The following is a 15,961-nucleotide window of genomic DNA, read 5'->3' on the forward strand; positions in this document are numbered from 1 at the left end:
GCCCTATTTGATGTATTTATGGGTTGTAATTAGTTTCTATGCTTTTGCTACTTTTTGCTTGATTTAAACTTTAGTTTGAGCTCAAACGTATTTTTAAAAATCTTGAAATCCCAATCTTTTAAACTAATTTATTAAACCCTTATGTTATGATAACTTTATATGAAGGATTAATTAATCCTAGTTATCATAACGATATTTTGTGTTCGTGTTTCGTGTTCTAGCTATGTTAAGGCGAACATTACAAGTTTATCAAGAATCATAATAAGAAGATTATTGTATGTTGTATGGTTAAAGGTTGTCCTTGGAAGATTAGAGCATATGAATTAGTAAAAGTTCATTCCTTACTATTAGAAAGTTTGAGGAAGAACACATACACATTGCGTAAGACAACTTAGTAGTGCCTATAAGAGGAGATGCAAACTAACATCTTGAGGCCTAGTATAGACAGGTTTGCAAGTGGCATAGGTGAGATATGTAAAAAGAGTTTAATGTTAGCCTTACATATCAAAAATCCTATAGGGCTAAAGAGAGAGCAATAGTAGATATCTATGGTTTTCTAGAGGAATCTTACATGATAATCCCGTGGCTATATGAAAGGTGCAAGAAAGTGATCCCCATACTATTGCAAAATGGGTTGCATTATCAACAAATAGATTTGAGCAACTATTTATAGTTTATGAATGTTGTGTAAAAGGGTTCTTAGAAGGTGCTCAACCTATAATCTATATAGATGGCAGCTATTTGAGTAGTCCCTACAAAGGGACTTTATTAGGAGTGTAAGCATATGATGTAGACAATGAGTTATTCTCTCTAGCTTATGCCATTGTTGGTGGGGAAACTTTTAATGATTGGGCATGTTTCTTGTATAACATTAAGGAGATAACAACATATCTTCATTTAACGATTGTATCTGATAGATATAATGCAATTATAGTTGCTATCCAAGCTATTTTTAGGGGTGAAAGACATACTTTTTATTACTAGAATGTAAAGGAGAACTATGACTTGTACCATACAACTTTCTCATAGCAAGTCGTCCCGCACTTAGAACCCTTTCAAGTGCCTACGATTTTGATTTATATCTTTATAATTAATTAAAATCATACTAATCTTATTTCATCTATGATCCCTTATAGATAACCAACCAAGGACATTTAGGACAATCACTATAGTTTGTCCAAGGATATAATTATCATAGTGAACATGCAATTAATATGATAACAAAAATTCATTATATAACAATGTTTATAGTACAATAATTAGCCATAGAGTACAATTTCCAACAATTCTTTCTTTAAGCCATCAACAATATTCTTGTCTACTGTCATTGTAACCTTAGCTCCTTCATCAAGTATGCCTAATAGCTTCCCAACCTCTGCACTTGTCAACTGGATGGACTTCCCTCTAATAGTCAATTTTTGAGTTAGAGGATCATATGCAAGCATTAGCTCAGCACAGAGTTGTCGAGGAATTTTCTTACGACTAATATCAAGTAATCTCTCAAAACCAATTTTGTCAACCTTTCTTTTTAGCTTCTTGTTTGCTTTCACAAAATCAGCCACTTCTTTGAATTTGCTTGGAGAGCATCTGGTGTTGAATGGTGGAACTTATTTTTGAGCGTTTTCTTCAACCATTGCCAATTGTCTATACTCCTCAGTACTAAGCTCTTTCCAAGCTTCTCCAACATCTTTTACAACATCTTGGAAAGTGTGAAACTTTTCCTTGTTTTTTTTTCCACAAAATTCTTTTCTAAATAGTCGTGATTGGTTGTTTGGGACACTTCCTTTTAGCTTTCTCATCCACCTTTTTTAATATCGCTAGAAAATTTACACTTAAGTTATTTATTCAATAAACCTTGTTAATATACAATATTTGACTTGTAAATTTACTAGCTTTACTTGTTATCAAACTTCACACAACTTACAAACCATTAGACATTTCATTATTCAATATCACTTAACAATCTTCTATATCACACTGGTTAATTTCCTGGGTTCACTTGTTATCAACCTTTATACAATTTATAAACCAACAAATATTTCAGTCAATATCACTTGTTAATTTTCTATATAAGACTTGTAAATTTCATAGCTTTACTTGTTATCAAAATTCATACAATTTACAAGCTAGTAGATATTTCATTCAATACCACTCGTTAATATCCTTTGTAAGACTTGTAAATTACCTATCTTTGCTTGTTGTCAAGCTTCATACAATTTACAAACTAATAGACATTTCATTCAGTACTACTTATTAATCTCTTATATAAGACTTGTAAATTACGTAACTTTACATGTTATTAAGCTTCATACAATTTACAACCAACGGTCTTTTTATTATTCAATATCACTTATTAACATCTTGTATAAGACTTGTAAATTATTTAGATTTACTTGTTATTGACCTTCATATAATTTACAACCAACAGTCATTTTATTATTCAATATCACTTATTAATCTCCTACATCACACTAGTTAATTTCTTGGGTTCATTTGTTATCAAGGTTCATACAATTTATAAACCAACAGACATTTTACTCAATATCACTTGTTAATCTCATATATTAATCTTGTAAATTTCCTAGGTTTACTTATTATTTTGCTTTCTACAACTTATACACCAGCAACCCAACATATGTGTTGTTAAATTACTATAAATAACTAGTAAATTATTTAACAAAACTTGCAAATCACTAGATTAACTTCTTCATTTTATTTAAAATCATATTTCAATTTCAAAATACAGATCACGTGGGCAAGTAATAGTCAAAAATTAACACACCCAACAAGCGGGAAAGTCCGTATACTAAATACTTTACATGAATAGAGGGAAAATAGTGAACAAACTTACTATCAAAAGGAAGAGAGATATTGGTGACTGAGTGTATTTGGAATGGAGAAGAAGACTCAACTTTCTTGATTGGCGTAGGTCGTCGACGGCAAAAGACAAAATCCCTCAAACGTCAATTGAAATCTAGTCAAAGATGAGGATATCAATGTAAATAGAAAGTCAAGAGCTTGATGAAGATGAAGATGGAGAGGAGAAATTGAAAATGGAAAACAGACCTTTATGGCAATTATTTCTTCAAAAAAACATCTTGCGCTTTCTCTACTCTACTGTTGCACGTAAACTAAACTTCATCTTTTTTGCATTTAAGTTATTTTTAGTTCAATCTGCTGAGTTTTAGATTGTTTAAGGACCTACTAAAAATTAAGTGTCTTCTCATATTCTTAACTAAAATTCTCCCTTTATTTTTTTAAAATCATGTGGATATTGCTACTCTGACTAAAAAAATACGAATATTGCTCAATTCATTGCCGAAGTTAGTAAGTGGCAGTGAGAAAAACAATACTCCAGAATTCTACGAAAACACAATGCTACATTGCCTCGGTGGAGTAGTATAATGAGGTGGGCAAGTGAACTAAGAAAATTTTTTTCTCAAAACAAAAGAAGAAAGATTTTTTTTTTCACTTTTACCTTTTTTGGCCAGATTGAGGTGTGACGAAATTTAAACCATCTAAATTTAAATTTGAATGATTAAAATTTAAAGCACGATTTCATTTTTTATTTATTAAAATAAAAATTTATAAAAATAATTTTAATAATTTTTTATTTTTAATCTAGTCTAAATATAATTTAAATGGTTTAATTTAATATTAAAATTTTTATAACTATTATATATTAATTATTTATATGTATTCTGTACACTCTAGAATGCTCATCACCGCCATAACACTGTAGAAAAATTGACTTTCAGCGGTGACTTTTATTGTTGCCGCAGATTGAAAAGTAATGTTGGTTCAGTTACACACATGGCGCCACATCAACGTCCACGTGGTGCCCCCTCACGCCACGTGGGGGCATGTCACCCTCCACATAGGGCCCCACCTCGCACCACGTGGTGCCATGTCACCCTCCACATGTCGCTCCCACCTCACACCACGTGGCATCATGTCACCACTTTACCATTTTGAAAGTTGTCTCCTCCAAGGTTTAAACCCATGACCTTCTCCTTTTGTGTCCAACCATTTTGCCGTTGAGTTGGAATGAAATTGTAGTCTATTATTGCATAATTAAATATATATGTATATACATACATACTATTAAACTATACAAACATACACATATATTAAATATTAAATATTATAAAATATCATTACTATCCTTAAATACTTCAATTTAATTCTTTTAATTTATAAAATTACAAATTATATTATTTATTTTGTTTAAAGTAAACTATAAATATAATTGATACAATATCATTTGTATTATTTATTTTAAATTTTTTTACTTCTTGAGGTTGTTATATTATTTATTTTAATATTCATATTTATAATTATAATATAAAAAATATCTAAGAATAAATAGTAAAAATATTAATGATTATACATTAGTTTATAATTATTTATGTTTCTAAATTGGCATCAAGCTTTAAAGTTACTGGTGTTAAATGTAGAATTTGAATTGAAAAATTAGATTAGATGAAATATCATTCTATGAATGAATAAATTTAAGTATCACATATTTAATTATTATAAACAAGTAGTGTTATTGACTTCTACGTTGATCCGATGATTTATGCTTTCTCTCTATTCTCTTCTATCTTGAATATTTAAGATTTTTCACTTATTAGTTATAATTTTAAATTTAATTTGTTTTAGTTATTAATTAGTCAAAAAATATATATTAAAAATTTCATGCTTATTTTGGCCATTAAACATCTCAACTAGCTTTTGAATAAAATTATTCAAACAAATTTCAGTTTATCTAACTGACTTCTAAAAAAAAACATATCCAAACATAAATCATATTACATTTATTGACTTTTGTTCTAACCTTACTTTGCTAACCTCGGTTGAATCTTAACCTCAATTGTAAATTTTTTAATACAAACACACACATAAAATAATATGGTTTGGCTTAATTCTTTACTTTAGCTCATTGGCATTAAATAATACCTTAACCTTATCTTAAAGTTACAATTTAACCATAGAATATATTAAATAAAAACTCATTATGTTATTTTATATATTCATTATAAAATTACAATAATACAACAAAATTAATGTCTTAAAATGTTAAATATTAGATAAATAAAAATAAAAAATTATGATGATAACACAAAATCAAACTTTCAGAGAGGCAGCATTCAAAGTCATAGCTAAAAGTCTCATTTTCAACAATGATATCAAAAAATCACCGTTGATTCTCAACTTTTAACAGCGACATAAAAGTCACTGCTGAAACTATAACATAAGTTTTTTTAAAAAATTATAACATATTTTAAAATATGTTGACAATCAGCGGCGCCATTAAAAAGTCACCGTTGATTCTCAACTTTCAGTGGTAACTTATATGTCACCGTTGAAACAGAGACTTTCGGCGGCAACATGTACTTGTTGCTATTGAAAGTTTGACAATTAGTGGCGACTATATCTTGTCGCCGCAGAAAGTTACTATTTCAACGGCAATTTCAAATGTCGTCGCAGAAAGTCACACTTTCAATGACAACTTTTTACTGTCACTACATATTGTTCATTTTTAGCGATAACTTTTTAGAGTCGTCATTGAAAGTTTTTTTTTTTTTTTATTGTAGTCTGAGCATGGTAGACGACAGACCTGTTGTGGGAACGAAGTGACGAGGCAAGTGAGTATGGTGGGGAGGGAGAGAGAGTGACGTAAGACGGTTGGAAAAGTCAAGCAGTGCAAATTATTACTTGGTCTAACGAAACTCGGAAACTCTCTTTCCTGGAAATCCCATCGATTTCATCGAGTTTGTTCAAAGCGTTTCTTCAAGCTTTAACTCTTTAAATCCCACCGCCACCACGAAAAGGAGAGTGAGACAGAGTGAAGAGGAGATCACAGTAATGAGAGAGACGCAGGCCTTCCTGTTATTCCTCTTCTTCCAACTCCTTTTCATCACTGTCCTGGTCACTTCATACACACCAGTTGAGAATTTTGCAGTCAACTGTGGTATCTCCGGCAATATTTCGTCTTTTGATAACCGGAAATGGACCGGAGATATTGGCTCCACTGAATTCTCTCTCATAGATCCCGACAAAGCCACCCAGTTTGTCAAAGCCGCCGATGCACAAGTCAGCAACCAAAATATCCCCGGCGGCACCGCACGGCTCTCTCGCTTGGAATTCTCCTACTCCTTTCCAGTGACCGACGGCCAAAAGTTTATTCGTCTCTACTTTTACCCATCTTCCTATGACCCCCACTTCCTTCTTCCCGATGCTTTCTTCTCCGTCAAAGCCGGGCCCCACGCCCTTCTTAAGGACTTCAACGTTTCACTTAACGCCGACCCTGGAGATTCAGAAAGAGCCATCGTACGAGAGTACTGCGTCAACATTGACCCAGGTCAGAGGCTGCTAAACATAACCTTCACTCCCAGCCGATCTCATCAAAATACCTATGCTTTCGTCAATGGGATCGAGGTTGTCTCCATGCCCTCCTATCTTTACTACACTAACCCTGAAGAACTACAGGCTATGATGCTAGATGGCCAAACCATCCAGTTTCGTGTCAACAACAACAGTGCTCTCGAGACAGTGTACAGAACCAACGTTGGAGGGAGTCAGATCGCTTCCGATATTGATACTGGCATGTTTCGTTATTGGGACCAGGATCTTGCCTACTTGGAGAGCGGGGAGCGCCTGCATAGTGTATCAGACGGATTTGGGTTAAAGCCAAACTACAAAGATTATCCCAATTATACCTCACCAGATGAAGTATACATGACTGCTCGAAACTATGGGATGAATGAGACGTCCAAATTTAATGTGACTTGGGATTTTGAAGTCGACTCAGAGTTCACTTATATGGTGAGATTGCATTTTTGTGAATTCGATGAAAATATTAAAAATGCTGGATATAGAGTTTTTCAAATCTTTATAGCTGATAAGTTGGTGGAGGCTGTTGCCGATGTGTTTATGTGGAGTGGCTACCTGGTTCCTGTACATAAAGACTATGCCGTGTCGATGTGGAGCCAAGGAAGTTCAAAGAAGCTGAATCTTTCAATCAAGTTGCAACCACACCCGAGAGCAAGAAGCATATACAGAGATGTCTTATTGAACGGTATTGAAATTCTGAAAATAAGTGACCCGGCCAGTGATAATCTTGGAGGTCCTAATCCCGTTCCACGTCCATCTCCCTCAATACCAAACTTGCCATCACCCAAGTCCTCCAATAAAACAAGGGTAATTTCCGTTGTTGTTGGGGTAGCTTCGGGCTTCATTGTGCTATCTGTTGTTGTTTTGTTTATCATTCGGCAACGGACTAGATCTTCTGGGATTTGTTCTTTTTCGACGAGTCTATTGGTTTCTGTCCCCACCATGAACAAAAACAGTTCATGGTGGGGACAGAAACCAATAGACTCGTCGAAAAAGAACAAATCCCATGGTTCATCATTGCCATCCAATTTGTGTCGCTGCTTTTCAATAGATGAGATTAAAGCAGCCACAAGTAATTTTGATGATATTTTTATTGTGGGCGTTGGAGGGTTTGGTAATGTCTATAAAGGCTACATTGATGACGGTACGGTCCCTGTGGCAATCAAGCGTCTCAAGCAAGGCTCACAACAAGGGTTCCATGAATTCCAAACAGAGATTGAAATGCTCTCTCAACTTCGTCACAATCATTTAGTGTCTCTTATTGGTTACTGCAACGACGGCAACGAGATGATCCTCGTCTATGAGTTCGTGGCTCGTGGGACCCTCAGTGACCATATTTACGATACTGATAACCCTCCGCTTTCTTGGAAGCAAAGGTTGGGGATGTGCCTTGGTGCTGCGCGTGGGCTCCATTATCTTCACACTGGTGCGAACCACAATATCATTCACCGTGATGTGAAATCCACAAATATCTTGATAGATGAGAAATGGGTGGCTAAAGTTTCGGATTTTGGGTTGTCCAAGATAGGACCCATAGGGATGTCCAAGTCTCACATAAGCACAGTGGTGAAAGGAAGCATTGGTTACTTGGATCCAGAATACTATAAGCGTCAAAGGTTAACTCAGAAGTCTGACGTTTACTCCTTTGGAGTTGTGTTGCTGGAAGTATTGTGTGGGAGGCCTCCTTTGCGACGTAACGTGGAGAAGCAGAAATCAAGTTTAGTGGAGTGGGTCCGAAAATGCCACCGCGAGGGTGTGATTCATCAAACTGTTGACCCTTTCCTGATAGAAAGTATCACACCAGAGTGCTTAAAAGCATTCAGCGACATGGCACTCCAATGTTTAGTGGAAGATGGGAATGAACGGCCTTCAATGAACGACGTTGTGTGGGGCCTAGAGTTTGCGTTGCAGCTTCAGGAAGGGACAGAAGAATTAGTGGGGCTCGATGTGGCCGAGATTGAAGGAAAGAGCGAGGAAAGTGCTCTGCTGAGAAAAGCGACAAATGTGGAAGAAAGTAAAGTAGGGTTCACGAGCAGTGACGAATCGAAAGGCAGCAGGTTGACTACTTCAAGCAGTGAAGACCAGTCTTTACTTTCTGGGTCGATCTTCTCCGAGTTGGGTCATCCAACTGTTCGATGATAAAGAGAAGTCCCAAAAAAAAAACAAAAAGAAAAGAAAAGAACATGGGTTATTATTGCTCAGTGATTAATTTTTTGTTCATTTCCTTAGTTAACGACGTTGTATGATTGTATATATGTCTGTTGCTGTGACGCCTATTGGAACTTCTTTTCTATCTGGGTGTGTGTGTGTGTGCTAGAGGAAAGCAAATTAAACAAAAAATTACGACTTGTCAATGCCATAGATATGCAAGTTCAAAATTAAAATAATTAGTTGTTGCAATAAATGAAATAAAATACGTATGATACAAGGTGATGATATATGAACACTTCCTATATTTAAATCTTCAGGGTATAATTTATAGCTCCAACTTAATAATTTATAATTTGAAAATCGTGGGTCAATCATCTGGGAAATATTTTCACAGTCTATAACTCCATCTACAATTGGGGAAATAAAATTGTGGAAAACCACATGCCAGTGGACAGTGGCTGGAAATCTCCTAGATTAATTAGCATGGCTTCAATTTACTTATTCATAATCAGGGCTCTTCGTCATAATAATGTTTTCAATTTCTTCCCCAAACAAGATTCTTGCACAGAAAGTCCTTGAACTTATAAGTTCCGTGGAATAAATCTGTAGATGATGTGGGCACTTGAATGTGGTGGTGGTAATGTCATGAGTTTCACATATGAAACGTGATTTGTAAATTTAAAGGACTATCCCATCTAATAGACTAATTTTTTGAAAATGGGTTCTCCACTTTTTTTTTAAAATTTCTGCTCATAACATGTGTTAGCTTCCACAAGAAATATCATCAATAAATACATTTATAAGACCAAAATAATAATAAACCATAAAAAAAACATGTTGCTCTTGTAAGTAATAATAGAGTACAAGTTCTTGTTAAATTTGAATCCTTCCCTACGAGCAACTTGTAAGTCGTAATAGGAGCATATTTATTATTAAGTATTGATTTGAATATTCAAAACAATAATAGTACAAGCACAAAGAGCCATGTCCAGTACTGTCTCCTTTTCGTGCTTCTGAACTTGCTTGAGAGGAGAAAGCTTTAGGAATTAGTCAATGTCTCAATGATGCCACTTAAAAAATGACACACACACAGTCATACATTACAGGATACACAATAAGAATAGTGGCCTTGTCATTATGTTTTTTTGGTGTATTAATCCTATCTTGTAATTAATTTTTTTTTTTACCAACTGTAACTTGTACGTAATTAAATCGATCCATCAAAGCATGAGATACGCTATCTTTCAAGTCTTGCTAGAACAACAAGCATTTTCATGTTAAGATATATATATATATATATATATATTTTATGATATGAGTTGGTTTCAAAGTTTTGTAAGTTTGCGTGTGATTAGCGATATTAGTTGACGCTTAGATTTAATATTATTAATTTGCAATAAATAACTTATGAAAAAATAAATCATACTGAGAAGACTGCCTTTGAAATAGATTTTATAGAAGACTCAACTTTAAAATGACTGGGTGGCTCCGGAACGTGATGTGTGTGTGTGTGTGTGTGTGTTGACAAAAGAAAACCATTTTTAACTTGGAGAAGATTCATCCCAAGAGAACATTGAGCGTGGAATGACAAACAACTAATTAACCTCATCCGATTCCTTCATCGATGGTAAGAAATGCATAATTTTTGTTTATTAACTTAAATTTATTAATAATTAGAGTTCGAATTTAAATTATTCATTCTCAAGTACTGTCTTCTCCATATGATGAGTCTACTTTTAGGTAGTGTTGAAGAAAGGGCAAGCCTAAACTATAGATCAAGCTCACATATTTAAGCTTAAGCCCATAAATCCTTTTATTTTAAAATTGATTATTTTTCAAACTTGACATTTATTAATCAAATTTAAGTTATGTTTAAGGTTAAAAGTCTATTTTTACATTATTTTTTTATTTTGAACTATAAAATTAAAAAAAAAAACACTCTATTGGATAATGTAAATAAATCTTGATAATTGATTTATTTTTTGGAATTCAAAATGCATAGAGGAGAATTAGTGGTATATTAATAAAATGTTTAATTTTTTATATAATCATAGAGCATTTACTTGAGGATATGTGGAACTGACTAGATTAACTGATTTGGTCTAGCGTTTGCTGAGTAGGCATTAACAATTAGATCCACTTATTTTGGAGATCTAGTCTGTCCAAGATGAAAAATTAAAATATGAAAAGTCTCAAACAAAAGCAGTCCAAGTTATGGCTTTGAAGTTGAGCATCTAGTTTGAAGAGAGGGTGATGTGAGGCATTGAGTGTGCAAGTCAAGCCATCTGGTTCGAAGAGAGGGCGACATGAAGGCTCTGATTGTGCAAGTCGAGCCATTTGGTTCGAAGAGAAGACGATGTGAACAAGACAAAGGTACTGGGTATGCGATTGTGGTGTGCGTGTGAGGAATTGGATCTTTGGGGCTTCAAGGAGGGTACATACATGTAGTAATGATGCAGAATGGGGAAGAAGAGCAAGAGAATATAGAAAAGAGAGAAAGGGGTCAATAGAGAAAATAGAGAGAAGAGAAAACTCAGAAGAGAAGCAAGATAACAGTAATTCTTATTCAATCAATATGCGTACAAATCAAATGAGTTGAGGTGCTATTTATTGGCCTTAACCCAATCTTATAAATAAATGCATGAAAATCATAGATATTCTAAAATTAAATAAAAAGATAACAATAACTGAAAAGATAATAATAAATGTTGAAAGATAACAATAAAACAAAATATACGTAATTAATATGAGAGCAAAATATCTTCAATCTTCTTTGATATTCAAATATACAATATCCTTGTAATATCTTCACTTATTTCTTTTTAATTTTCTTCCCATCATTTTTCCCCAGCTCAAAAGAACTCTTCTCTAGAGAGGTATAGAGTTGGTAAGACTCGAACAAGGTGGGATCAATCTAGTGAAACTCCTCTTCAGCAATTCAAGTAGCATCTGAAACTGAGAAGTCTTTCCAACGAACAAGATAGCGGTGAACAAGACCATTAGTAGTTAATACAATTTGTTCATCTATGATGACATCAATCTTATCCCTAGCAGGTGAAACTTTTGGCAATAAAGGGATTGGGGCATTGAGAGGTTGTGTACCTACAAAATCATCACTAAATAGTAGGGGAGGCTTAAAAGTGCCTCGATAAGAAACAAGATCCTCAACATGAAAAATTGGACTAATAGATATATCGGGAGGTAATTCAAGTAAATAAGCATTGGAACCAAGTTTTTTAAGGATGCAAAATGGCCCAAAGGCTCGAGCATGCAACTTTTTGAAAGAATTTTTAGGATAAGACTTAGGGCGATATGAGCCATAACATAGTCACCTTCATTAAAATTTTGAGCACGACGATAAGCATCAGCTGATAATTTATATTGATCATTACTAAGTGTTAACTTGCGATTAATCTCAGCATCTAATTCATAAAGTCGTTATGCTAGAGATTCTGTAGATTCAGAAGTACGGGCTGTTACAAGCAGGGGTACCAGGTTAATGGGTTGTTTCAAGTTAAAGCCTTAGACTATTTCAAAAGTGCTTTTTCCTATGGATCGATTGACAGAACTATTATATGCAAACTCAGCTGTAGGTAAGATTAAATCCCAATTCCTTGGCTTATCTCCAACTAGACTTCAAAGCAAGTTACCTAGACTGGATTAGTCACCTTAATTTAGCCATCAGTTTGAGGATGGAAGGCAAAAGAAAATTTTAATTGGGTTCCAAAGAGTTTTCAAAGTGTCTTCCAAAAATAGCTAACAAATTTGACATCTCTATTAGAGATAATGGAAGTAGGGAACCCATATAAGCGTACAACTTCTTTAAAGAAGAGCTTGGCTAAGTGGGAAGCATTAGTGTTTTTACTGCAAGGTATGAAATGGGCCATCTTTGAAAACCTATCCATGACAACTAGAACAGAGTCATGTTGAGCAATGCGGGGTAATCTTAAGACAAAGTCCATACTAAGATCCTTCCAGGGTGCATCAGGGATAGGTAAAGGAGTGTACCAACCATTATTTTATTTCCTAGCCTTAGAAGTTTGACAAATATGACATTGTGACAAAATTCGAGCAACGTCACGTCTAAGAGAAGGCCAATAAAATCTATCATTGACTAAAACGATAGTTTTATCTCTACCAAAGTGGCTAGCTAATCCTCCTGCATGGAGTTCCCAAATGAGGAAGTCTCTCATAGATGTTTGAGGAATACACAACTTAGTACCACGAAAGAGGAAATCTTCTCTAATAAGGAAAGATGTGTGGTTATGACGAGCTCCATTACCAACTTCTTGATAAATGACTTTAAAGTTAGGGCATAAGGTGTAGTCATCCTTTAACCTCTCAAAGCCTACAACACTGATACTCATAGTGTGTAAAAGGTTAGCCCTATGACTTAAAGCATCTACAACTTTATTTTCAATTCTTGCATGGTGCTTAACAACAAAAGTAAACTCTTGAAGGAATTCAACCTATTTGGCATGTTTAAGGTTTAGATGGCGTTGAGAGTTTATGAACTTAAGAGCTTGATGGTCAGAATACATAACAAATTGTTGAGAGAGAAGATAGTATTTCCAATACTCAAAGGATCTAACTATGGCATAAAATTCCTTGTCATACGTGAAATACTTCCGCTTAGCTTCATTAAGCTTTTCACTAAAGAAAGCTACAGGGTGACCATCTTGACTGAGGACACCTCCAATTCCTACTCGAAAAGTGTCACAAGCCACTTCAAAGCACTTGGAGAAATTAGGGAGGGCTAGAATAGGGGCTTTAGATAATTTATCTTTAATGTTCATAAAGGCTCATGATGCAGTAGGGGTCCAATGGAATTTATCCTTCTTAAGGCAATCGGTGCTAGGGCTCATGATAGTACTAAAATCCCTAATAAAGCGCCTATAGAAAGATGCTAATCCATAAAAACTATGCATTTCTTGAAGAGATCTAGGTTCAAGCCACTCATGGATAGCCTTGACTTTTTTAGGATCGGCAGCTAATCATTTTTCAGAAATAATGAACCTTGAGAAAATAACTTGCTTCTGTAGAAAAGAGCACTTGGGAAAATTAACATAAAACTTTTCTTTCCTAAGGATAAGGAATACTTGGCGGGGATGAGATAAGTGCTCATCCTTGGACTTGCTAAAGATCAAAACATTATCAAAGTAGACAACTAGAAACTAGCCCAAGGAAGGTCGAAAGATGTGGGTCATAACCCTCATAAATGTACTAGGGGCATTAGTTAGACCAAAAGGCATGACTAGCCATTCATACAACCCATCTTGTGTCTTATATGAAGTCCTCCATTCATCTCCTGGCAAAATCCTAACTTGGTGGTATCCACTACAAAGATCAATTTTGGAAAACTAACTAGAATTTGAAACTAGATCAAGTATATCCTTAAATCTAGGAATGGGAAACCTATACTTAATGGTGATCTTATTAATGGCTCTGCTATCCACACATATTCTCCAAGTTCCATCTTTCTTAGGTGTGAGCAAGGCAAGCACAGCACATGGACTAAGACTATGTTAGATATAACCCTTCCAGCAAACCATTTACATACCTATTAAGTTCTTCCCTATCTTTAAAGTTCATCCTATAGTGTGGCAAGCTAGGAAGTTGTGACCCTAGAACTAAGTCAATAGCATGTTGGATTTCTCTCATAGGTGGTAAATTAGAAGGCAGCTCATTTAGGTTGATGTCCTTAAATTCTTCCAAGAGATCGACTATTTCCTTTAGTAGCTCAATATTCGTTAGGATAGCAATCTTACTAGAAAACTTAGAGACTACAATAAGGATAACATTAGCCTTTTTGGACTCTTGAGAAAATTGTTGCTTTGTCAGGAAGTGTAAGCCTTGGAGCTTTGATTGGGAGTTCTATAGATTCTTAGACTCTTATTCTTTGATTCAAGTTTGGTAGGAAGTAGTAGGATAGTTTTGTCCTCATGCTTAAACACATAAGTGTTTGCGCGACCATGTCTAGTGACATCATGATCATAAAGCCAAGGGCATCCTAATAAGATGTGAGAAACATCCATAGGGATGACATCACAAAGGATCTCTTCTTTATAATCCCCTAAGCAAAGATGCACATGACACTATTAAGTAACAGATAAATAAGTATTATTAACCCAAGCTACACGAAAAGGTTTTGGATGGGGCTCAGTCTTAAGGCCAAGTCAAGCTATTCCCTGACCAAAAATCACGTTCCTCTCACTTTCACTATCAATGACTAGTTTACAGGATTTATCTTTGCATTTCACAAAGGTGTGAAAGATACTATTCCTCTTCCAAGAGTCCTTAGGTGCAAGGATAGATAAGAGACATTGCATTACCCTAAGGTATCCTGACTCATACCCTTCTGTAATAATCTCTTCATCCATATCAGAACGGCACTCAACGGGATCTACTACTATATTAGGAATATCCTCAATAATCACGTCATCCTCTTGTGATTCAATAAGTAATGCACGTTATGGGCATTTTGATACTATATGACCCTTAAAATGGCACTTGAAATACTCAACAGTAGAGTTGTTAGGACGGTAACTAGTAGATTCATTAGGCTTCCTTATGTTGATCCTAAAACTAAAGGTTTCACCAAAAGGAAGTTGAGAGCTTAACTTAAGGGAAAAACCTATAGTTCGGTCAGTGGGAGGAAGGTTGTAAGTTTATTGAAACTTTGTACCTTGCATAGGGGGTCGCCTAACATAGGGGTACCTAGATAAATATTCTATCTCACAAGCTTTATAGTAAGCTTCCTCAAGAGTGTCAGGAAAGTTGATCTTGAGCTCTCTTTGAATGTCTAATATGAGCCCATTGATAAATCTAGTGAGTGTTGTCACAAGGTCTTCTTTTAGGTCACATCAAATTGTCAGGTTATCAAAATGGGATATGTAGTCAGAAATTATGGAGGTTTGTCTTAAATTAAGGAGTTGACCTAATAGTTGGCTCCTATGATGGGCCGACACATACGTTTCTTTTAACTTCATCTTTATTTCAGCCTATATAGTTATTGATGGTTAACCTTGGTGATCCAGGTTTCTTTGAACAGTCTGCTAGTATTTTCATGCGGGTCTAATGAGTTTTATTTTAGTAAAACGTATTCATTAGATGCCATTTATATCGTACCATTTAAAGTAATCCTCCATGTTAGCTAACCAATCTAAGAAAGTAGTCAAATTTAATGTACCATCAAATTTAGGAGCATCTACCTTGACTTTCTTAGTAATGTCTTCTACGTGATCACGTCTAAGGACATCTCGACCATACCTAAGGATTGACTCATCATTCCTAAAAGGGTCTCCATTCTAGAGATCATCCATATTTTCGAATTGGTGGGTATTAGGTCTAAGTGGGGATGCTCTACGATGGCTACTATTAGCATTTATGGAGAAATGATATGTATGAATGTATG

General features: G+C 34.9%; 1 protein-coding gene across 2 annotated transcripts; it reads left to right on the forward strand.

The window, feature by feature from the left end:
• Positions 1 to 5,775: 5,775 nt before the first annotated feature.
• On the forward strand, positions 5,776 to 8,689 carry LOC129319789 (receptor-like protein kinase FERONIA). 2 transcript variants are annotated; one of them, XM_054964863.1, is made up of 2 exons: positions 6,063 to 6,364; positions 6,493 to 8,689. In XM_054964863.1, exons 1-2 carry the CDS (start codon positions 6,215 to 6,217, stop codon positions 8,533 to 8,535), a joined length of 2,193 nt encoding a protein of 730 aa, XP_054820838.1. In that variant the 5' UTR covers positions 6,063 to 6,214; the 3' UTR covers positions 8,536 to 8,689. The 2 variants fall into 2 exon arrangements, with proteins under 2 accessions (XP_054820829.1, XP_054820838.1); XM_054964854.1 differs by having other exon boundaries at positions 5,776 to 8,689.
• The last annotated feature ends 7,272 nt before the right edge of the window (positions 8,690 to 15,961 follow it).

The sequence above is a fragment of the Prosopis cineraria genome, unplaced genomic scaffold, assembly GCF_029017545.1.
Source record: "Prosopis cineraria cultivar Desert tree isolate PC_DT_omini unplaced genomic scaffold, ASM2901754v1 PC1, whole genome shotgun sequence".
In the NCBI taxonomy this organism is placed as follows: Eukaryota; Viridiplantae; Streptophyta; class Magnoliopsida; order Fabales; family Fabaceae; genus Prosopis; species Prosopis cineraria.

Coding starts and splice junctions, on each gene's coding strand:
- LOC129319789 (XM_054964854.1), top strand. CDS start 5,869: ATGAGAGAGACGCAGGCCTTCCTGTTATTCCTCTTCTTCCAACTCCTT.